This window comes from Astatotilapia calliptera, chromosome 8 (genome assembly GCF_964374335.1).
Source record: "Astatotilapia calliptera chromosome 8, fAstCal68.1, whole genome shotgun sequence".
Classification (NCBI taxonomy): Eukaryota; Metazoa; Chordata; class Actinopteri; order Cichliformes; family Cichlidae; genus Astatotilapia; species Astatotilapia calliptera.
The window spans coordinates 29,871,352-29,895,598 of record NC_137429.1 but is presented as its reverse complement, the minus strand read 5'-3'; the positions used below and the strand labels follow the sequence as shown (position 1 = coordinate 29,895,598).

The following is a 24,247-nucleotide window of genomic DNA, read 5'->3' as shown; positions in this document are numbered from 1 at the left end:
CTCTGCATCTGTCTCCGCTGGGGGTTCAGGAGGACCCCTCCAGCAGCTCCTCATCTCCGCTGGCGGCTCTGCCCAGCCCGGCCAGCACCTCCTCGTCTCCACTGGCGGCTCTGCCCAGCCCGGCCAGCACCTCCTCGTCTCCGCTGGGGGTTCAGGGGAACCTCTCCAGCCGCTCCTCGTCTCCGCTGGCGGCTCAGGTCAGCCCGGCCAGCACCTCCTCGTCTCCGCTGGCGGCTCAGGTCAGCCCGGCCAGCACCTCCTCGTCTCCGCTGGAGGGTCCGAGGGGGCCGTTCAGCCACCAGCTGCTTCACCGGCAGCCTCGTCCACGTTTGCAGCAGCCGTGTCTTCACCCACGCTAGCTGCGGCCTCCGTGTCTCTGTCCACGTCTTCGCCTAGTCCAGCTTCAGCCTGTGCTTCGCCTGGTTCGGCCCCGTCATCGCCTGGTCCGGCCCCCGCATCTCCCACGCCCGGTCCGGCCTCTGCATCGCCTTCAACGTCGGCCGGTCCGGCGTCGGCCTCTGCCTCTGCAGCATCGCCTGGTCCAGCCTCAGTCTCGGCAGCATCGCCTGGCCCAGCCTCATCGGAGTCTTCGTCCTCGTCTGGCCCAGCCTCATCGGAGTCTTCGTCCTCGACTGGTCCCACCTCGACTGGTCCCGCCTCGACTGGTCCCGCCTCTACTGGTCCTGTGCCCACCGGGCCTCGGCCAGTACGCCTGGCACTGGAGAGCCGCCGCTGCCTTCCGCACGGCCGGCCTCCTGAACTGCTCAGTCGTCTCCTTCGCCGCCGCCGTTGCCTTCCGCGCGGCCGGCCTCCGGACCAGCTCTGTCACCTGTGCCACCCGCCCGGTCGGCCCCCCGACCGTGTGACCCGTGAACTTTTATGCCGGTGGGCTCTGGGTCGGCCCCCTGAACTTTATTTGAACTATGGTCTTGTGCTCCTGTGTTTTCTGTTGTTCGTTTTTGTTTTCTGTTCCGAGCCCTCCGTCCTGGGCCCCCGCCGCCCGCCCTGGGTCGTTTTCTGTTTGGTTTTTGTTTTCCTGTGTTTGGGCTGTCTGGAGCCAGCCCTTATGGGGGGGGGGGGGGGGGGGGGGGGGGGTGATGTCATGGTCCTGGGCCGTGTTGGCCCAGTATTCTTAGTTCTCTTGTATTTTTGTATTTAGTTCCCTGTTTAGGTTCTGTTTCCTGAGTTGCCCTGTTATGTTGTTCCCTGTGTGTTTTCCCTTCGTGGCTTTTACCCCCTGTGTGCCCCTCTGTGTATCTGTGAGCCCTCGTCTCTCCTTATGTTTTATTCCATGTTTCCCCTGCCCGTTATGTCTGTTTTCCCCGTGCTCTCTCTCCTCCTGTCTGAACCTCTGTACTTCCTGTTTGACTCTGCCCGTCTCCCGTCAGTGTTATGTTCACCCCGCCCTGTCTCGTTATGGTTATCTGTGTCAGCTGTGTTCCCCGTGTGTTCCCACTTTCCTCGTTAACCCTCTGTGTATTTCTGTCTGCGTCTCCCTCTGTTCGGCGTCGCGTTCTCCCTCATGTTGTGTGTGTTCCTCCCTGTGTTTCTTGGCGAGCTTTGTATTTAGTTTTCCCAGTTTAGTTTCGTATTTCCTACGTTCTGCCTCTCCAGCATTAAAGCTGTAATTTTTGAGTTCATCCCCATGTCTGTGAGTTTTGCATTTTGGGTCCTCCTCCTGCCTGCCACACAGCGATCCATGACAAAAGCTCTCGTCTGTTTAACCAGCTGAGCTTTGTAAAGTTGCATAAATGAACCAATAAAGTTTTCTTGAAGTGTTTCCAAGGCTGCAGACGTGTGTGTGTGTGAGGCAGCCTGGTGCTGTTCTCACTCTTACTGCAAGACACAGCTTGCCATTGTGGATTATCACTGGAGGTTGTTTTCATGGCATGCTTTGGTTTATGAGTATTCTGATCATGTACTTTCATGCAGAAGCACATATCAGTGTATGAAGGTAACCGAAGAAACACACAATCCAGTGTGATTAGTAAACATAATGCCTCCTGTGACTGATGGCTTCCAAATGAATACAATGAATCTATCTGTAATTTTCAAAAGTTTGTGTACTTTAGGCAAAGCTTGAGATAAGCCTTCCTCTCAGAAATGTTTCATTTTTACGCGATGAGCTTCTAATCACAAGCCTCAGCTCGAGCCCACTAAAAAGAAAGGGGCAAGTATCTGGAGCTTGGCAGCCTCTCTGTGTACATGTCCCCACACTTGGACGGACAGAGATGATAGCGGTCGTTTCCATGGTCACCCTGTGTTACTGTTTCCAAAAACAATGAGGAGGTTGGTGTGTAAGGAGAGGAGCTGCCGAACAACTGCCTTCTTCCTCAGCCTCAGCTGTGACTGTGCTCTGCTGTTGCTCTGGCTACAGAAGAGCACAGTCACACTGGTGGACACTGGTTTTCAGAGGTGTACGACCAACTGGTCATTACTGTTAATGACTTCACATCCTGGCTTTATTGTTTGGTATGAGTCAAGCTCCAAAAATGTTGGAAAATACTTCCCACAATTTTTCATTTGACCCCCTGCCCTGCTTTCAGACTCCACTCTGTTATAAACATGAACGCCAAGCTCTAGATGAGATAGAGCCTTATCTGTTTCAACACACCAGTGTGTCACCTGTTGTGAGGTAGAATAGACAGTCGGTCACTGTGGATCAGGTTTAAAGCTAAGAAAAAGATGAGTGATGGTGACCAGAGATGGGCAGTAACGCGTTACTTGTAACGCGTTACTGTAATCTGATTACTTTTTTCAAGTAACGAGTAAAGTAAGGGATTACTATTGCAAAATCGGTAATTAGATTACCGTTACTTTCCCGTAGGAACGCTGCGTTACTGCGTTACTAAAACCGTGATTTTTTTTGCGAGAATGTCTCATGACAGTGACGTAAGCAAGTGCGACGTTGGTGACAGCAGCTGTGTGCAGATCAACAATGGATCATATATCGAGTGCAGAGAGAGTATGAGCGTGCAGCGTTTAAAGTGTGGAAGTACTGACCTTACTTTGAGTTTGATTCCATAAAAAGTGACAAAAACATTAGCGTCCATCGTGCGTGGGAAGAAAACTTCTTTTTACAGCGAAAAAAACCCCTAAACTTCCGAGCAAGCACCGAGTAGCTGCGACGTGATGGGAAACTCACAGAGACACTCGCGCGGATTCTTCAACTGACCGCAGCACACCTACACCAGGGTAACCCTCCGCCTACCCTGCTCCTGCTTTACAGGTGAAAATAGAGCAAAAGGACCGCTGAGTCTTTGACTTTATTTATTTTCTGCTGTGTTTTACTTGCATCTGTTTGAAAGAGTGAGTGAAAACACAAAAAATATTTTATTTTATGTGCTGGAATGTGTAGAAAATAGGTTTAAATGTTAAACTAATTTATTCAAGTCAGAGAATGTTGCATATAATTAAATGTTTGCTTGATGCATAAAGTTAAAAGATTAAAACTGATAAAACAAGTTAAAAAAAAGAGACTTTTCCATTTGATTACATTTTGTATGATGGATTATGTAGAAAAAGTAGAATTGGGCTGAAAGATCTATCACTTTATCACCTCTTCAGGTTGTAAATCGTGTTTTTAAAAAGTAACTAAGTAACTAAGTAACTAAGTAATTAATTACTTTTGAAAATAAGTAATCAGTAAAGTAACGGGATTACTTTTGGGGGGGAGTAATCAGTAATTAGTTACTGATTACTTTTTTCAAGTAACTTGACCAACACTGATGGTGACTGACCCTTTCATCGTGGTAACCATATTTGTTTCATTTTCTTCATCACCCTGGACAGTAAAGTCACTAAGCAGTGAATGTACAGCGACTGTCTCGTGGCATCTGTTTGCAGTGTTTATTCTGGCCTACACTGATAGCTGACATCGCTTCCTCCTTCGTAATCCTCTGCACTTCTCGATTCACTAACTGTCCTTCTCTTTGTCTACATTCAGCTCCTCAGCGTATTCCTTCCATCCTCTCTAAACACTCTCTTCACTCAGAAACACCGTCTGTGCGCCCTCTTCTTGAAGTACATGTTCACCACAACCATTTCCATGCTTTTAGCAAAGTCTACCAACATTTGTCCTTTTGAATTGCTCTCCTTCAAACACACCTCCTCACATCTGTTCCTTTCACCTACATGTCCATAGAAGTCACCACTGTCTACACCCTGGGGAAACTCTCTGCCACTTCCTCCAACTTTCTCAAGAACTCCTCTCCATCTTCTAAGTTGTCTGACACTCTCTTCAGCTCCACACTCTTCCTTCAAGATTACCCCTACTCCATTTCTACACCACGGTAGAACCCTTTGAATATATCTGCAATGCTCCTGGCCTTGCTTCCCTTCCACTCTCTCCTGCAAACACAGTATAGCTACCTTACCCTTCAAATTCAGATAGTTAATCATAAATGTTTAGCCAAAAACTAAAATATAAAATGTCCAGATGATGAGCTGGAGCGACAAAACAAATAAAAGCTCGCTCAAGTTCAGCACCCATGTCTATCTCAGACCATACCATGCTGTAGTGGAACAAACGGGCTCTGGTTCTTCTTCTTGCTGCAGTTAGCACACTAAATCCTTGATTACCCTGTTAATGAAAATAACTGAACCCCTGCTAACAGCAGATATGTATACTGGGAATGTGTCTGTGGGTGACTTTGCTTTGAGGCTTGCTTTTTAAAAATAACTTTGGTGGTAATAGCAACATGGTTTGGTTTAAATTGTCCAACTTTTTTGTTAGTGTAGATTTGATGCAGACATTCATGAAATATAGAAAAATTTATTTTTCAAGCTATATGGAGGATAGGAGTCCTGGTCCCTGGAACTGGGACAGGCATTACACTTTCCCAGTTTGACTGGCCATTCACAGGGAGAACACAGAAAGGCTCCCACTGATTTAAAGGCAGTGGATTTGTCTCACCATGGAGCCAGGTTCCAACTCTGTAATGAGACAAAAACTTCAGGGTCAACTTACCAGGAGGTTTCAAGACCTTTGCTTCACCTGCCTGGACGTCTGTTAACAGATAGTCAAAACTGTCATGTCACATGAAGACTTTACGTGACTACTAAGCAACATTCATGCTCCCAAAGCTTCCAAAAATCCGCAGTTTCATACAAAAGTACTCTGAAGAATAAGTAAGACACTTTGCAGTCTAATGGCAATAGAGCTTACTTTGGTCAGTGTAAGGTGTTAAAAAAGCGAGAGCAACACTGAAGTCATAACAGAGGTTGATGACTCTGTGACTTATCACAAATGCTCTTGTGTTCAGGGCCACTAATGTGACTGGAAATGAGAGTCTTCGAACCTGGAATCATATGACAGAGTGGATCATATGAGGAACAAGCTAATGTTTTCAAAAACCGCAGCTTTTCACTGTGAGTCACTGACAATTACTCTATTGATGTCAAGTGACCAGTACTGGAGCAGATCCAGCTGAAAAATATGACAGTATTTGTGAAATGACCAAACACTGAAGGGTTTGTCAGTGATAAAGTCCCTTTTTTAAATGCATAATCAGTGATGTGTGAATGAATGACTCCTTCTGCAGGTACTTGCCATGGTTGACTTTTGTGCATCTTTATCATGGTTTTCGGTCAGTAGTTTGATGGAGTCATACCCGTTCAGGGATTCAAGATTCAAGACTCAAGGTTCAAGGTTCTTTATTTGTCACATGCATAGTTATACAAGTAAAACACACAGTGAAATGTAGCCTGACACGCTCCTCGACTTGTGCAAAAGGGGGGAGAGAGGAAGAACATTATATATTATATACATTAGGTGAATGTGCAGTAGTAGCATGTATGCAGCAAGCAGGTGAATTCTGTACATTAAGTGAATTAAATAATTCACTTAATGATAGACAATCTGAACATTTTACAAAATAGACAACATGAACATATTTAAAATTAAAGGAATTTGAAATGTACTTTGTGCCGGTGGGTTTAGAGTGTCTAGAAGAGAGTCCTGTCTTAGTCACTTAGGGCCCGGATGGCTTGGGGATAGACAGAGCGTTCTCACTCCCGAGGCGTAACATGTCGACGTTTTGTCACGTCCCGCGGCGTTCCTGAGGAATGCGAAAGGAGACCTTCGGCGTTCTTATGGTACGCGGCGGGTTAAGGCTGGAATCCAGTGCAATGACGCTCCCGCGGTAGTAGACGTTCCAGCCCTGTATTCCAGCCCTAAACCTAACCTTATCCCTAGCCCTGACCATAACCTTATTCCTGACCTTAACCAGGGCTTTAATGATGTTAAATAGCGTGTTTCTAAGCGATTTGAAGAAAAAGAGCGAACATGTGTAGGTTCAGTCCAGACGGTTCTCATATTTCCTCTTTTTCCGAGGTCGTCATTTAGGAACGTGGTGGGTAGCCGAAAAGGTAATATGGTGACGATTTGTCACCTAGCGTAAAATGTTACGCTTTGGGAGTGAGAACGGGTTGGGATAGAAGCTCCTCTCGAGTCTCTTTGTCCTAGCCCGGAGAATGCTGAACCTTCTACCGGATTGCAGAAGTTGGAACAGGTTGTTGCCAGGATGGGACGGGTCCTTCAGTATCTGCTCTAGTCCGGCTAGATGTACGTTCTGCTGTACAGATCACTCTCTGGAGAGCTTTTTGGTCCTTAACACAGCTGTTCCCAAACCAGGATGTCATGTTCTGTGTGAGGATGCTCTCCACAGCGCCTGTATAGAAAGTCCTGAGGATCTTTGGAGAGACCCTGAACTTCCTCAGTTGTCGTAGGTGATACAGGCGCTGCCTAGCCTTTTTGGTCTGGACCTGAATGTGGGCAGCCCATGTCAGGTCTGAGGAGACGTGGACACCGAGATACTAGAAGGACTGCACCCTCTCCACTGGAGCTCCATTGATTGGAGGAGATGATGTTCTTCAGCAGCCTCTCAAACACCTTCATTACTACCGAGGTCAGTGCAACTGGCCGGTAATCGTTCAGGGATGAGGGTTTGCTGTTCTTGGGCACAGGGATGATGGTGGATCTTTTGAAGCATGTGGGGACCACAGACTTCGGAAGTGAACACACCTGCTAGCTGGTTAGTACAGCAGCTCGGACGTCGTGCTCCACGATGCTGATCACCGGTCTCTCGCTGATGACTGCACTGTCCTCGGTAGTCAGGCGGTAGTTAGCATTAGCCAACTGGCTAACCTCAAAACAGGTGTAGAACTGGTAAAGCTCGTTGGTGAATGCAAAGTCAGCGTTGATCGGTGCAGTGTCCCTTTTGTAGTCCGTAATGGTGCATAGTCCGTGCCACATACTCTGTGTGTCGGTTGAAGCGAGACTCCACGCGCTCCAGGTACCGGTATTTGGCATCCTTCGCCGCACGCCGTAGGAGGCGCTCATATCGCCAGTGCCAAGACCCATGTTGTAGGTGCCGGTCCTGGCGTTTACTGCAGTGCGGATCGATCTGTCCATCCACAGTTTCTGGTTTGGGAATGTGGTGACTCTCGCAGTGGGGATAATCTCCTCCGCTAGCATATTGACGAAGCATACTGCTACTTCCGTAAACTCGTTGATGTCGACTGCGCATGCTCGAAACATGTCCCAGTCGACGTTGTTGAGTGCGTCCTGTAAAATGGCCTGTATTTATATAGCGCTTTACTAGTCCCTAAGGACCCAAAGCGCTTTACATATCCAGTCATCCACCCATTCACACACACATTCACACACTGGTGATGGCAAGCTACATTGTAGCCACAGCCACCCTGGGGCGCACTGACAGAGGCGAGGCTGCCGAACACTGGCGCCACCGGGCCCTCTGACCACCACCAGTAGGCAACGGGTGAAGTGCCTTGCCCAAGGACACAACGACCGAGACTGTCCAAGCTGGGGCTCGAACCGGCAACCTTCCGATTACAAGGCGAACTCCCAACTCTTGAGCCACAATCGCCCCTGTAGCGTAGCTTCTGATTGGGCAGACCAATGTTTTACCTCCCTCGTGGTTACCTCTTCCCTCCGTATGTTTTGTTTATACTGGGGAATGAGGAAGATGGCGTTGTGGTCAGACTTCCCAAAAGCCGGGTGTGAGACAGCTTTGTAGCCCTGCTTGTATGGCGTGTAGCAGTGGTCCAAAATTCGATCCCCCCTCAGCGGACACGAGACATGCTGGTAAAATTTTGGCATGACTTGTCCGAGGTTCGCTTTATTAAAGTCTCCTGCTACAATGAGGGCTGCGCCTGGGTCCTTGTTTTGAAACGAACTCAGGACATCATGTAGTTCGGACAAAGCCATACCTGTGTCCGCTTGGGGTGGGATGTAGACCGCCGTGGCAATGACTGAGGTGAACTCACAGGGCAGATAGAAAGGGCGGCACTTAATGCTCAGGAACTCCAGATGTGGCGAACAGCCGCTGGAAAGCCCGGCATCACACCACTTTCTGTTTACCATGAAACACACTCCTCCACCTTTGGTTTTGACTCTGTCCGCGCGGAGCACAAAGAATGAATCCGACAGAGTTGCAGCCTGGTCCGGCACGGTGGGGGTCAGCCATGTCTCCGTGAAGCACAGAATGTTGCAGTCCCTCATGCCACGTTGGAAGGTGACTCTTGCTCTTAGGTCATCGACCCTGTTCTCCATGGATTGTACATTGGCCAGTAGGATACTGGGCAGTGGTGCGTGATGCGCCTGCTGTCTTAGTCTATTTCGAACGCCAGCACGTTTCCCCCGGCGCTTCTTTGTTCTGCGCCTGGGGTGAGCGGCCCGTCCTTTGTTGTTGTCTGCGCTGCGTAGTATCTCAGGCAGCCGGGTCGGGTTTAAAAGCGCCCAAGATTAAATGTGCAACCTTGTCACCGATGTTTACAAGTGATCTGCTGTCGTAGACCATAAAACTAGAGGATTTTGGGAGGTAAACCAGAGCAAAAAATAAGTAAACCACTCAAAAGGTGCATAGTCTGAGCGGAGCGGTCAGGAAGGCGTCTGGATGTGGCCACGCCATCTCATCGGGGTGAAGAATGGGTTTTGAGTTAGTTGGGAAGGTTTGTGTTGTCACACAGTGTTACCACCCGAGTCCTCTGCCACATGCACCTGGTGTTACTGGGGTGTGATGCGTTCCAGTACAGGCACACTTTGCTGTTCTTATGGCACGGTTAGGGTTGGCTTTCGCTGTTCTGAGCTCAGCCTCATCACCAGATCTGAAAACAGTATTCTGCACTTTTAGCTTTTCACTGACCTCCTGCTCCATGGTTTGTTTTTGGCACTAGTGGAGATGTTATTCATGACACAGTGGTCTTCTGTGCATTTCTGGATGTCAGCAAATATCATTGCAATGCTACTTGTCCACATTAGTGTGCTGATTATCAGTGGCGCAGCTCTGAACATGTCCCAGTGCATTCAAAGCAGTGCTGTAAGGCTTCTATTGCCTATGTGCAGGTATTAGCATCACAGACAGATGGTCTGTGATGCTAATACCTGCACATGGTCTGTGTGTGTGTGTGTGTGTGTGTGTGTGTGTGTGTGTGTGTGTGTGTGTGTGTGTGTGTGTGTGAGTGTGAGTGTGAGTGTGTGTGTGAGTGTGTGAGTGTGTGTGTCTGTGTGTGTGTGTGTGTGTCTGTGTGTGTGTGTGTGAGTGTGTGTGTGAGTGTGTGTGTGTGTTTGAGTGTGTGTCTGTGTGTGAGTGTGTGTGTGTGAGTGTGTGTGTGTCTGTGTGTCTGTGTGTGTGTGAGTGTGTGTGTGTCAGTGTGTGTGTGAGTGTGTGTGTGTGTCGCAGCTCAGTGATGGTCTGACAAAGAGCAGTCAGGGGCTCCTCTGTGTTTATGCTGGGGGGATGCACATGGCTATGATGATAACAGTGCTGAATTCCCTCGGCAGGTAAAACGGTCTCCATTTAACAGTCAGCTAAGAATCCAGTTTGCTTGTATGGGAAAGTAAATGTTAGTAAAAAATAGAAATACTAGAATGACTCAGGCCTCAGACTTTACACAGCAAGCCGCTCTGAAATAGCTGAAAGAATAACAAAGAAGTTTATTAAATTGAAATATCTAAAGCACTAAATTCAGACAGGTAGTTCATGATTTATACTGTAATATTGGATGATGTTATTTGTGTAAGGCTCATTGAGAATCAGGCAGAAACCAAATCTGAACAAGTACGCCACCGTCTCCAACACAAACAGGAACAACATCTCCTAAAGGCCTTTTCCTTCTCACAATCAAACAAGTATGTGATAGTTGCTATTTTTAGATCGTTCTCCCATTCTGTCTCCTCTGCTCTCACCCTCATCCCCTCTTTCCTGTCCTATCATGTTAGTCAATAATGTCCCCTACACAGGGACTGGACTGTGCTCCATACTCCCATTCCTGCCACTCCTACTGTGCCAAAGCCTGAAAACATTGGTGCAGCTGAAGCAATGTTACACACGATCCAGCCTGTAAAATGAGCAGGGAACACTGAGGCTCACATGTCCATATATGGACCTGGACCGACCTGAGTGAGAAGAATGGGTGCACTTGATGAATTTACATGCAAAACAGAGCCGAGAGGCTCCCAGGCTCAGACTTTTATTTTACAGTGCTGCAGGCCTGGTTAAAGCAAAACTTTCAGAATAAGGTCTGACTGATGCTGTAATCAGAGATGGGCAGTAACGCGTTACTTGTGACGCGTTACTGTAATCTGATTACTTTTTTCGAGTAACGAGTAAAGTAAGGGATTACTATTGCAAAAACGGTAATTAGATTACCGGTACTTTCCCGTAGGAACGCTGCGTTACTGCGTTACTAAAACCCTGATTTTTTGCAAGAATGTCTCATGACAATGACGTAAGCGAGTGCGCCGTTAGTGACAACAGCTGTGTGCAGATCAACAGTGGATCATATATCGAGTGCAGAGAGAGTATGAGCGTGCAGCGTTTAAAGCGTGGAAGTACTGACCTTACTTTGAGTTTGATTCCATAAAAAGTGACAAAAACATTAGTGTCCGCTGTGCGTGGGAAGAAAACTTCTTTTTACAGCGAAAAAACCCCTAAACTTCCGAGCAAGCACGAGTGTGCAACGATGTAATGGGAAACTCACAAAGAAGCTCGCGGATTCTTCAACTGACCGCGGCACACCTGCACCAGGGTAAACCTCCGCCTACCGTAGTCCTGCTTTACAGGTGAAAATAGAGCAACAGGACCGCTGAGTCTTTGACTTTATTTATTTTCTGCTGTGTTTTACTTGCATCTATTTGAAAGAGTGAGTGTAAACACAAAAAATATTTTATTTTATGTGCTGGAATGTGCAGGAAATAGGTTTAAATGTTAAACTAATTTATTCAAGTCAGAGAATGTTGCATATAATTAAATTTTTGCTTGATGCATAAAGTTAAAAGATTAAAACTGATAAAACAAGTTAAAAAAAAGAGACTTTTCCATTTGATTACATTTTGTATGATAGATTATGCAGAAAAAGTAGAATTGGGCTGAAAGATCTATCACTTTATCACCTTTTCAGGTTGTAAATCGTGTTTTTAAAAAGTAACTAAGTAACTAAGTAATTAATTACTTTTGAAAATAAGTAATCAGTAAAGTAACGGGATTACTTTTGGGGGGAAGTAATCAGTAATTAGTTACTGATTACTTTTTTCAAGTAACTTGACCAACACTGGCTGTAATCCACGTAGTAGGATGGTAGATGTAAACATGCCTGACTGAAATGTTGAGTATGGCAGAAACAGGTGTTTCAAATTGTAAACGCAGAGGGAAGTAGAGCTGAAACGTTCAGGTTGAGGATGAGCAAAATGTGTTCTGACAGATTGTTTGTGCGATGTTCTTTCCACAGGTCAGGAGGAGCAGACGTACGGCGCTGTGGTATTAAATCTGCTAAAGTCAGGGATTTAGATGGTAAATGGCCTGTATTTGTATAGCGCTTTTCTAGTCCCTAAGGACCCCAAAGCGCTTTACACAACCTGTCATCCACCCATGCACACACACATTCACACACTGGTGATGGCAGCTACAATGTAGCCACAGCCACCCTGGGGCGCACTGACAGAGGCGAGGCTGCCGGACACTGGCGCCACCGGGCCCTCTGACCACCACCAGTAGGCAACGGGTGAAGCGTCTTGCCCAAGGACACAACGACCGAGACTGTCCAAGCCGGGGGCTCGAACCGGCAACCTTCCGATTACAAGGCGAACTCCCAACTCTTGAGCCACGATTGCCCGATGATCCAAGCATCTTATTGTATGCATGGACTTCCATTAAAAAGCTATGTTAAATACATCATTGCACAGAGACCAACTGACTTCATTCTGAAAACCGTTCGACTTTGAGGATGCTCATTTTATTACCAGAAAAGCTAAAAACAGCAAACAGGACACTGAGACAGGAGCAGGAGACCTGAGCCCAACACATTTCATTCATGTTTGTCTACTCGCTCCTGGATTTATGAATATCAAAGGCATTTTAAATAACACAGCCTAAAGTAATATAATTCCATTTTATTCAACCAGATTATCTGTCCCTGCGTGTGCTTCCATCTTTGGTTAGAGCACCAGGTGAGCACTGTCAAGAGGTCCAGGTGAGTGAACCTGATTAACAGAGCACTGACCAATAGTTATCAGCTACAGCTACCTGTGGCATCACACCTGGGAGTCACAACAGCCACAGTCCTAATTCTGAACATAACCACGGTCCAGGTGGTGTAGTTATGAAAAGACCTCTCCTTAGAGTTGTTATAAAATGGAAAGTATCCACAGCCACAGATGTGCTCAAACATACCGTAAAGTTTGTTCTAAAGTTAGACAGTTTGTAGTTTTGAAGCCTGGCCTTTTACATTTACATTAAAGGGCTGCAGTTTTTAGCACATTAGGCACAGACACACACGCCCTTTAAACACCTGGAGAGCTACTTTGTGTTAATATCATAATAAAACCCACAGTGGTGCTTCTTGATTTAGTTTACAGACTAGAACCTTTAGACTGGAGTTTAAATGGAGCTAGAGATCGTGGTCATGGTAAAACCTCCACGTGCAGCATTTCAGATTCATTTGTCTTTCCCATGATTAGCTTTGAATCTTCAGGACTAAATACGAGCGCTTTATTCATCAGAGGAACTGATCTGAATGACAGAAGTGGGAGAAATAGAAAAAGGAATGAGGTGTGACGCAGGGTGAAGTGCGGGTGGCTGGAGGAGCTAGGGAGGTGGAGGAATGGGGCCGTGACTGGTTCCACATCAGGAGGAGTGGAGGTTAGAATGGAGAGTTGGAGATGCCTGTGCAATGAATCAGCTGTTTAAATATGATCCCTGCTCTTCATCGTAACACACCCATTCACTCCCTCAAGAAGAGGAGGTAGGGATGCACACCTCCTCTTCGTGACATGCTATTTATCATTCCACCCTCCTTACAGTGCTGGAATGAAGCCCCTCGGGCCAACCTGCTGCACTGGGCCCACAGTCTTTATTGCTGGTGTTGTAGCAGATTTAGACTTAAAGTGCAGGGTTAGAAAAACCAGCAGGCACTGTCCTGGTTATCATATACTGCCACTAGCTGGCTTCAGGTCAACGAGCCACATGTGTTCAGGTATAAACTAAACATCATCACACTGAACTTTATAAAACAGTCTGTCCTTAAAGGTGTTCATGGTTCTGCTCAGTGCACAGATGAGTGCGATGTTCAACAATGGAAACAAGCTTCTCACTCAGCACCACGACCTGAACATGATGTCTGACTGAGCTTTTAAAACCTGCAAAAATTAAACTTCACACAAGAACCGGCTAGTAGCAAGGCAAAGTAATCAGTAATCAGTGGGTGCACATTTTCTTAGCTACTGATTGGCTGTCGAGTTATTTTTTGTAGGTCAGTGGAGCTGATGGTGTGTTTAAGTGTGACAGCATGGACATCTGCAGCAACAAGATAATAAAAGCTAAAGCTGCGTCCACACAGCACATCACTGTGTTGCTGTCAGTAGCAGATATTCCTAAACCTCTATTCTCACTGGCTGCCTCAAGTTTGAGAAAAGTTTAAAGTCAACAGAGTTTTGCTACCTGTGGTTACTTTAAGTTAAAATAGACAAATGTGACTGATGATTAAAGCTGAAGGAAGCCCCGGGAGAGCGCAGAGCAGAGCTGGAGTGATGAGAGGAACTTGTAGAAAGACTTTGTTGAAGGAGCACCCAGAGTGATGTGAAACGTAACAAGTGTGATGTGGACTAAGAAAAACATGCTGTGTACTTTTGGTGTGGAGCTGTGAGCTGTGCTGATGTTTCCTGTGGTCAGCTGCATCCGAAACCTGATGGGGTTTAAAGATACGAGCCAGGAAACCAAAACAATGCAAGACGCAAGGTGATCATTTTCACTGCGTGTAAACTCTTTAAACTTATCAGTGCACCTTGCATTTCAGCGCTCTCACACGCTACTGTGGTGTAGAGTATCACATTCCAGGCCAGATCCTCACTGAGTGCAGTAAGCTCTCGTCTGGCAGCGTATGGCCTCAGCTGTCAAGGAACTGAACACAGATGTAAGAGAGTAAATCTCAGGCTTGCTGGACAAGCAGCTCAATGAGCCCAACGCACACAGGCTGACACAAACACACACCGGAGGAGGAGAGCTGCTGCTCATGCTAACAGGGAGGCAGGTGCTTCACGTGCTGACAGAACGCCCTCTGGTTAGTTTCCACCTACACATTGTATCGTAGCTCATCACACGTGCCAGCAGCATGGGGTGGCATTACTTTCGATTGGCTGTAATATAATGTAATATGACTGAGGTCATAAAACCCAAGAAAGACACAATCTTGCTATCCTCCGTGATTATTAGTCTTCCAGGGTGCATTTACATATATATTAAACTATACATGACACCTGAAGTCAATGGCAGCCTTCACTCATGGTGAAATCATCACTTATATCAATCTCAGCTTGTGAGGGAGGCCTAGCAGGGACAGCATCAGACTACAGCACAGATTCAGCCCCCTGTGCTTCACTACAAAGCCCTCGTGCTGTTTCCTCACTGTGTGAGCCGGCCCCTGGAACAGCAACTGTGCTTTTATTACCAGCAGAGCACCAGGCCAGGGCCTTTCCTCAGGGTACCAGCAGCACAAGTGTGAGTGAAAAGTGGGAAATACCTGAGACACATCAGAAAGCTGTGTGTTTCTAGGCTGCAAATACGCTCAGAGCCTCGGGGTTAGACCGCTACGTCCTGATTTTGTAATAACATTTCAACACAGCACGTGAAGCAATCCAAGCTGTGAAAATATATTCTTAGCACTACAGATGCAGTAAAGCCATTTAAATGAATACTAATGCTGTTAGTATGCTGTGTACTGCTTATGCCGCATGGCTGTTAGCTTGCACTGGACCGCACGTGTGAAATGAGATGTTGCTTTTGTGTATATTGTTTTGAACAGCAGCATTGTGTAAAGCTCATGGTGATGCTTAAATGTGGTGCATGTTCCACGTGTCACCTTGATGCTGGTAACCCACAGAAATCACGTCAGCACATATTTCTGCACAGCCATCAGTATGTAGACTTTTACATGCTGTTATGCTGCGATATAGGATGAGCTATAGCTCAGGAGGTAGAGCGGATCTAACTGGAAGGTCGGTGGTTTGATTCCTGGGATGCCAGACTATCTCCTAACCCCAAGTTGCTCTCCGATGCATCTCTCAGTGTGTGACAGTGATGTTAGATGTGCCTGTGTGAATGAGGCAAGTTGTGTAAAGCGTTTTGGGTGCCCAGGCAGAACCAGTCCATAAAAGGCTAGTTTTCCTGTGAACGCTGGAAGCCTGATACACTGCAGCGTTTGCAGCTGAGATTCAATATCCTAAATTTTCCCCAAATGATTTACAAGTAGTGGAAACAATGTTGCACATTTGATGTTTAAAAATATGCACATGAGTGATTGTTCTCTATGTGTCCATTGGTGGTTCCATGCACTTCTACTTTAAGTTTAGTTGCTGCCCCGCCCCACCCTCCATACACAATAAAGAACGGTTTAGAATATGTCCGATCACCTCCAGCATGACGGGGCCCTCGGCTCCTATGATCTTTGATCTGCATGATAGACAGCACCTTCATCCAAACACTGAGTGAACATGAACAGTGCTGGTATTCCACCAGGAGACCTGAAGGATCGTCGGGGGATCACTCTTCACACGAGGGCCCAAAACATTATTCAGACACTTTTTTTCCTCTAATTTGTCACACATCTGTTTGCCCTCTGTGTTCAGACTGAACGAAGACGTTGACAGTGTTAATGTTTCCAAGTATCAGTGTGTGTCCCATGCTGGGGTGTTGGCCAAGTGTTTACTGTCTGACTTTTAAAAAGAATCTGCCCTGAAAGGGCAACAGAGGAGCAGAGAAAACTGAAAACAGAACAACACATTGTGGCTTTGCTTTTTTAATGAAGATGAATCTGATCTTATGTCATAGTTGGCAACTGTAACCAAAGCCAGTGTTTTGAGTTAGCGAGGGAGCCGGTGATTGGCATTTCAGGGGGAGTTTCTCTCGCCACAGGGGCAGGGCGCTTGGCTAACGTTAGCAAAATCCCAACCTCTGATATTCCAAACAGACTGTTTTGGAAGCTTTCAGCCCTCAACTTCAGCAATTTATCGGGGACTAATTAAAATGTAGATTTACGATGTTCTCAGATTGAGAAACAGTTCAGTCATTGAATTCCTTCATATGTGATGAAAAGATAAGTTTGTTTTTCACTCAGAGTCCTGCCCTGCTCATCTGCTGATTGCTAAAAAAAGTCTTATACTCGTAGACCGAGGCACAGACGCCAGCAGCATTGTGTAAGTCCTTTAGCACAGAGTTCAAGTCCGACCGTGTGCAGTCAGGCAGTCTGCAGCGCCTAAGATGGAGCCCTCATTTGACTGAGGGAAACAGAGAGAGTGAGGTGGGTCCAAGCCACGATGTCTGAGTCAAGGGTGGAAACTCTGAATGTTCTCGCGCCACTGTGCAAAAAAGCTGCAAGCTATTACACATCACAGTGCAGCCTCTCAAGCTAAAAAAAGAAACAGGGCTCTCCTCAGCTCCCCTCAAAGAAAAAAACGTGCTCCTTCTTAAAAGAAACATCTGCCCCCAATCCTCTGCTTTAAACTGGACCTGACGCATGCTCGTGGTATTTTCCATCTTTTTAGAAATAGTGAGGAAAGAGTGAAATGACTTTCTGAACCGATTTCGTCTGACTTGAGCTGCCAGTAGGCGAAGGCTCTTTGTCCTACATACAGCATGCTATGGAAGAGATACCTGGAGGCCACCTGTACTGCAAACTGAAGCTGCATATTCATTTTAACTGCTGTAGTTTTGGTGTTGAGAAGGTGGAGCTGCAGAGACACACACACACACACACAGACACACACACACACAGACACACACACACACACACACACACACACACACACACACACACACACACAGCCATGATCTCTGCTTCCCTGTGTCGTCTAATAACTTAATGCCAGTAGAAAGGGCATTAATGATAAGACCTGGGGTGAACTCAGGAAATGTATCATAAATTGGAGAAAGAGAGGAAGCTGTGTTTTCTGATAAATTGTTACCATCGCTCTAGCTTTGTTCTGTTGGCTCATACTTTAATTATTAAGTGTGATTTGGAGTCATTTGGTTCATGATTTACAAACTCTTGTTTGCTGTTCATCCTCCTCAGTCTAATGCTGTCGTTGGTTGATCGCTTCACTCTAATGCAGTTCCACAAGCATTTGGCTCCTTTTGCAAAGCCTGGTAATAATTACATAATAATTACAGTTCTCTGCTTTTATTTCCATGCAGAAACACAACGTTTCTGTTAAAAGATCATTTTTTTGTTTTTCAGGAAATTAAAAGTCTGTGGATGATCAGGGTGGTGTTTGAAATGCAATACGAGGGCGCGTCTATACAACAAAAACACTATCTTTGCATTTTTTTTTGTCCATCTTAAGTGATTATTCTGAGCAACATTGCAAAGTCAGAGTAATTCAAAGGTCAGACTTTCTTTCTTATCATCTGTCCAGAGAAAAGTCTTACTGTTGTGTCTGAGAGTGAAAGCAGCTTCCAGTAAGAACCACTCCCTGAAGCCCTCAGCATCCCAGCAACATCTTCACCAGACTAAACCACCTTTGTAGGAGTTTTCAGTGATATGGCTCACAAACCAAAACCCTGCTCGGTTATTCGGTTCATCCATGAACCACACCCATCTCTCAGGGTTTCACTCCCACATCAGACTGACTAACACATACTGAAACACAAACACTCTCCCACCTGATAAATCATGACTTTGAAGTTGCGTCTCTTGAGCAGCTCCGCCTCGTTGTTCTCCAGCTTCTTGATCTGGCCTCCTTGCTTCTCCAGCGTGGCTCGCACTGTCTTGACATTGACGCTCACCTTGCGCACCTTTTCCATCATCTTGTTGACACTGTTGGATGTGGTGCTGTGGCTCTTGGTGAGTTTTGTGAGCTCGCCTTGGATGCTGGTCACCGTACGCTCCATCTCCTGCTGCCTGGCCTCCAGCCCGCTCTGGGTCTGCTGGATCTGGTCCACTGCCCCGATGATCTTGTCAAGCAGTGAGAGCACCATGACCCCGTTAACCTGTGGATCAGCTTTAACGCCATCATCTTTGTCCTCGGTGGCGTCCCCTTCTGTGCCCATTGTGGACAGTTCTTTCTTGGCTGCGGCAAGGGCGTTGTCTTCATCATCTGAAGGTGGAAGGTTAACCTCATCATCAGAGATCTCAGTGAGAGTTTGAGGCTCCAGCTGGGCACTTCCAAACTCCAGTGCTTCCATGGCTGCCATGTTGGTAGATTTTATAAAGTGTAATCAACCTTTTTCACCACAGTTTCTTCTGGATTACTTTCTCACTCCTTATCTTCCCACCTGCGTCTTCCTCTGCTCTGCCCTGCAGCCTCTTCTTTTTTACTTCCTATTTACAAACTCTCTAATCCCTCTCCAGCACACATACATAGAGCCTGTCTTTCTCGGCTATCTGTCCGTTCTGTCTGAAGCTCCTGGAGTCAGGCCAGTGATCAGGGGAAGCCGAGCGATGCTGGATGTGACCACATGAGCGTTAGGATGTAAATGTCTCACCAGGCAGAGAGATCCTCCAGTCAAGCTACAGCCGGCAGCGCTTTTTTTTTCCAACCCACCCTCCCTTTTTTCCACTGGGCTCTCCTCCTCTCCTCACACCCCTCCTTTATCTCCTCCCTAAATTTACAAATTTCAGTATGACTCCACCTAAGTCCAGCCCCTCATGACTCGATGGCACACCCACATGGCCTAGCCTTGTCCCATCAGCATGGCTGAAATAGTTAGCAGAGCTGCACTGATCTGCTCGTATACAAGCTGAGGCACAGCCGAAGGAGGAATGCCAAGCTGGAGCTATTCTTGTTTCCATTCCTGTCTCCCTGCTCTCCACAACATGGAAAGCAGCAGTGGATGAAAAACACAAAGAATAGAAAGCAGCTTGTAAAAGCTAACAGCTTACAGTTCTAAAGTCTAACAAGTTGTCCCAAGATTTTCAACCACAGCTTGAATCTTAGCGATCAGGTCCTTTTGGGTTCAGTTAAGATTGAGGCCTTGTTTAGACCGCAGCACAAGTTCAGACCAACTATTTTTTAGACTGAGGCTTAAGTCAGCACCAGCTGGCTGTGTTGGCTCCAAAGACATTTCTTTCTACACGTGACGCTGATAAAGTATAAACTTCTTTCCACAGAAAAGAAAACTACCATGAGGTGCTGTGGAGGAAATTTATGATGTCTTTCCTAACCAAGAAGTGACATATCATATGCCATAAAAGTGACATATCAAACATGCCTCAAGGAAATTTTCTGAAAGTCAGGTTACCATCTGGTAAATCTTCCTCATTTCAAGCACTGTCGTGTAATTTGTGACAGGAAGTAATGCTGCATCTGCAACTGGGTCAGATCAGCAGGATTATTCACATCATGAACCAACATCCACCTATGCACCTAGGAGCAATTTAAAAGGAGGGGGGAACAATACTAAAGAGGACGTACTATAAAGCACATTACAGGTGCAGCTGTTGGTTACAAAGGGCACGGGACATCATGATTACTTACCTGCATCCATCATCACTGACTGCTCCCACCTAAGGCCTCAGACGAGTCTGATTCCTCCTGGGTCGTTGTGCTACTTCCTCAGTGTAACCCAGTGATGTCCTTGTGTTCTCCTAGTGCTAACGTCAGCCTCTCTCTGTGTATAGATTCCCTGGACCTTGGCCTGTTTTCCTTCCCCGTGGACCCTGAGTGGATAAGCGTAAGAGTGAGTTTGGACTGGATTATTGTGTGAGTCAGCGTGTGAAGAGGAGTTTGGACCTTCCCCTGGCTGCCCTGGACCCAGCTTCGTCCCCCCAGCACTGTATATATGTATATATCTCACCTGGTGACACCTGTGTAAATAAATTCATTCAGAGTCCTGTGTTTGATTCATGCACTCGTAATCGTGACAGTTATGCAGATGGGAACTGATAAGAATTTAGTGATTATAAATTCATTATCAATATCACTTATCGATTCGATTCCCTATCGATTCTCATTGGCTCCAGTTTGAGGGTCACCATCACCTCTCAGCGGCATATCAAAGACATTACATCCATGCACATTAACTACATGCTGTGTGATCGAACATTCGTGCATGTTGGAGGTGTTCCCCGCTTTGTTGTGATCGGTGATGACAGGGGATTTCTTTATTAAATTATTATTATTATTTTGTTAAAAAAGTGAATGCACATATTGCACAGAACACTTGTCTTAAAAGTAATGCAGTACGTTACTTCATTACACCCAGGATAAAGACATTCGTGTACTACTCGTTACTTTCATGTTACTCTGTAAGATCTGAACACTGTCACATAGTTACCACTGAACAATATAAACCTACAGGCTACAGTCACACACACCAACACAATCCATCCTGATGACCTCACACGTGATCTTTCTCTGTGTGTCGGTATGAGCACAAAGCAAAGATGAAAACCAGCACAAAGAGACTTCATAACGGTTGTCACGGTGATTCTACTGTAGAAACGCCTCGCCTCTGTCAGTGCGCCCCAGGGTGGCTGTGGCTACAATGTAGCTTACCATCACCAGTGTGTGAATGGGTGGATGACAGGTTATGTAAAGCGCTTTGGGGTCCTTAGGGACTAGAAAAGCGCTATATAAATACAGGCCATTTACCAAACATGAACAGGTAGAAGCTGCAGCTGCAGCCTGACTGCTGTTCAGCAGCAGCTCAGGTTATCACGGTGCTGGGTCAGCACTTCCTCAGCTTCAGCATCACTCTGCGTTCTTCGCTATTAGAGTTAGCATGCTGTTTGTGCAGGTGCTTGCTAAGAGCCAAAGTTGTGTTAACAGTATGATGCAGCTGTTTCTGTCCTGCAGCAGTCTCCACTTTACAATCGCGCTCTCGTCCTTTCTCCTACAATAATAAAAGTCTCGTCCATGTGCTCTAAACTGCGCTACTATTTCCTCCTCTGACACACGAGCTGAAATCAGCTGATTGTAGCGGGAGAACAGATAGGCAGGCATTTCTTCTTCACTCACCTGTGTTTGTACACCACTCTACATCTAATCATTATTAATCTCTGGTTCTCTTCCTGTCTTCCTCCCCAACTGGTCACTGTAGATGGGCCTGGTTCTCCAGGAGATTTCTTCCTGTTCAAAGGGAGTTTTTCCTTCCCCCTGTTGCCAAGTGATACTCACAGAGGCTCATCTGATTGTTCTCTGTATGATTGTAGGGTCTTCACCTTACAATATGAAGTGCTTTGAGCTAACTGTTGTTTTGATTTGGGACTCTAAAGTAGCAGAAACAGCTTCAGCAGGTATGCTCCAAGTCTTACTTCATTTTCATGTTCACATACTGCAGGATGACTCGTCTCCAGGATCACCATGTCCTTACTGATGGAGCTCCAGTCAGCCATGACCTGCTGGAGATCTGTCTCCTGTCTCTGTAGATGATGTCTTTGTGCTTTTTTCTCGGAGCCATGGAGTGATCAGCTGATCAGCTTTGTTCTCCAGTTCCTGCCCCACGGCATGCAAGCATGGAATAGGATTTTAACATGCTCACCTGCCATGTGAAAACTACCCCAGCAGTGCACTCAACCCAGAAACTGCTACAGACACACAGTGGAGTGTTTACATACAAACACTTATTTAATTAAACTCCTTCTTTACTGTATTTTATTTTTGTTTTTGTCATCTGACCTGTTTAGCTCTCTGATGTTGTATCTTAATGAGTTGGTAAATGTTTTCATGCTTTAACTGTTGTGCCACAATAATTTCCCAGATTCTGGGATAAATAAATTATTTCTCATCTCTTCTAATCTAATCTTAGCAACAAAACTTTGCAAATGTACATATCTATGACTGAGTCAGTGTAAAGAACAGACAGTTTACTGAAGCACTGACTTTGAGTGTTAAGGTTAATGATGACAGGATACCTCTGCCCTCTACGCCATGACAGCCATCCCAAAGGTAAAAGCTGTTTACTTAAATAAGTTGGGCTGCTTCATAATAACAGTCAAGAAGCTGTGTGTCATGGTCCTGGGCCATGTGGGCCCAGTATTCTTAGTTCCTTGTATTTTTGTATTTCGTTCCTTATTTAGGCCATGTTTTCTGAGTTGCCCTGTTGTGTTGTTCCCTAAGTGTTTTCCCTTCATGGCTTTTACCCCCTGTGTGCCCCTCTGTGTATCTGTGAGCCCTCGTCTCTCCTTATGTTTTATTCCATGTTTCCCCTGCCCATTATGTCTAAGTTCTCCCCGTGCTCTCTCTTCCCCCTGTGTGCCCTCTATGTATTTATGAGCCCTCGTCTCCCTTTGTGGTTGTTTCATGTTTCCCCAGCCCGTTATGTCTGTGTTTTCCCCGTGCTCTCTCTCCTCCTGTCTGAACCTCTGTGCCTGTACATGTCATGTTCAGTTCATCCCGCCCTGTCTCGTTATGATTATCAGTGTCACCTGTGTTCCCCGTGTGTGCCCACTTTCCTCGTTTACCCTCTGTGTATTTCTGTCTGAGTCTCCCTCTGTTCGGCGTCGCGTTCTCCCTCATGTTGTGTGTTATTCTCCCCGTGGTTCGGTTCCTTGTACATCTCATGCTTTAGTTTTCCCAGTTTTAGTTTATTTTGTATTGCTTCTCGTGGCCAGCAATAAAGCTGTGTTTTTTGAGTTTATCCCCGTGTCTGTGAATCTGCATCTTGGGTCCTTCTCCTGCCTGCCACACAACGAATCATGACACTGTGAGAACAAAATCTTTTAACATATGATTTTTAAAAGAGGCTGATTTTAAATCTGTGGAAATCCAGCCAACATCTTTCAGTTATACAGTCATATTTGGTTATTGAAGGCATCTCCATGGCACACGTTATGAAAAACACATGGCACACACAATGAGGCAGAAAGCTGCTCCATGCAGTCGTCTGCTGTGGTAATTTATGTACATTAAGGGAATTCCATGCTCCAAAATTGCTCACTGGCAGCCTCCCAGTGTCCTGATTTAAACCCTGCACCATGTGGAACTGAGAGATGCTGAAACTACTACTGTGGCTTTCGTAATAGGAAACTTTCTACAGGTTCTCATTAGTACTGACTCAACATTTGGCTAGTCGTGGACACAGCATCTGTTAGACCTTAAGAAGAGGGGCTCTGGTAGCTCTGCTCTTTAGCTGGTAATAAACATCGTATAGGCACAAGTAAGAACATGACAATCAGTTAATCAGAACTTGATATGCAGCTCTTCATGAAAGATTTGGGAGCTAAAAACGATGTGTAGATGCAAAGCTTCTAAGTTTTCTTGATGGCTTTTGAGCTCTTTCAGTGTTTTCTGTGTCTTCATGTAAAATGCTCAGACATCAGGGCTCGGTGGGACTGAGCAGTAAGAATCGACCCCACACACTGTGATAGGTCAAAGGGATGTATCCCGCAGAAAAGCCGTGAATCACCTTCAACATTTTCAAAATATATTCCCATTGAACAGATTTCCCCATTTGCTGTATTAGCGTGTTTTGCGCAGGACATCCTTCACATCTGAGATGTGTAAGTTCGAATATCACTTCTGTGTCCATCGTCAAAACGAAAGAAATCCCTGAGATACAGATACAGTCATTTTACTTTGAAATCCTCCCATCGGACATGGTTCCTGCTGAAGTGTATCTAACTTGACGCAGCGCAGGACCACCGCAGCATCCAGGAGGAGACTGAAGTGTGAAGAGAGGGCTGACGAGCTGCAGCTTGTGAGGTGAGTGTAGATACTGTGGAGGTGGGTGTTTGAGGATTATGAACCACAGTCCACGTTTGTCCGTGTGAGCTGTGAGGCGGTGGTCAGCTCCTC

General features: G+C 46.1%; 2 protein-coding genes across 5 annotated transcripts in view; one reads left to right on the top strand and one right to left on the bottom strand.

The window, feature by feature from the left end:
- Positions 1 to 19,040, bottom strand: part of cavin1b (caveolae associated protein 1b) — a 35,874-nt gene extending 16,834 nt beyond the window's left edge. The window contains exon 1 of the mRNA XM_026177504.2: positions 18,174 to 19,040. Within this exon, the coding sequence (XP_026033289.2) occupies positions 18,174 to 18,704 (531 nt within the window). The 5' untranslated portion in view covers positions 18,705 to 19,040. The remainder of the gene's footprint in view (positions 1 to 18,173) is intronic.
- A 4,993-nt stretch (positions 19,041 to 24,033) lies between these two features.
- Positions 24,034 to 24,247, top strand: part of LOC113027748 (V-type proton ATPase 116 kDa subunit a 1-like) — a 29,070-nt gene continuing 28,856 nt past the window's right edge. For all 4 annotated transcript variants that reach the window (XM_026177514.2, XM_026177513.2, XM_026177511.2 and 1 more), the window contains exon 1: positions 24,034 to 24,154. The gene's annotated coding sequence lies outside the window, so the exon portion shown is untranslated. The remainder of the gene's footprint in view (positions 24,155 to 24,247) is intronic.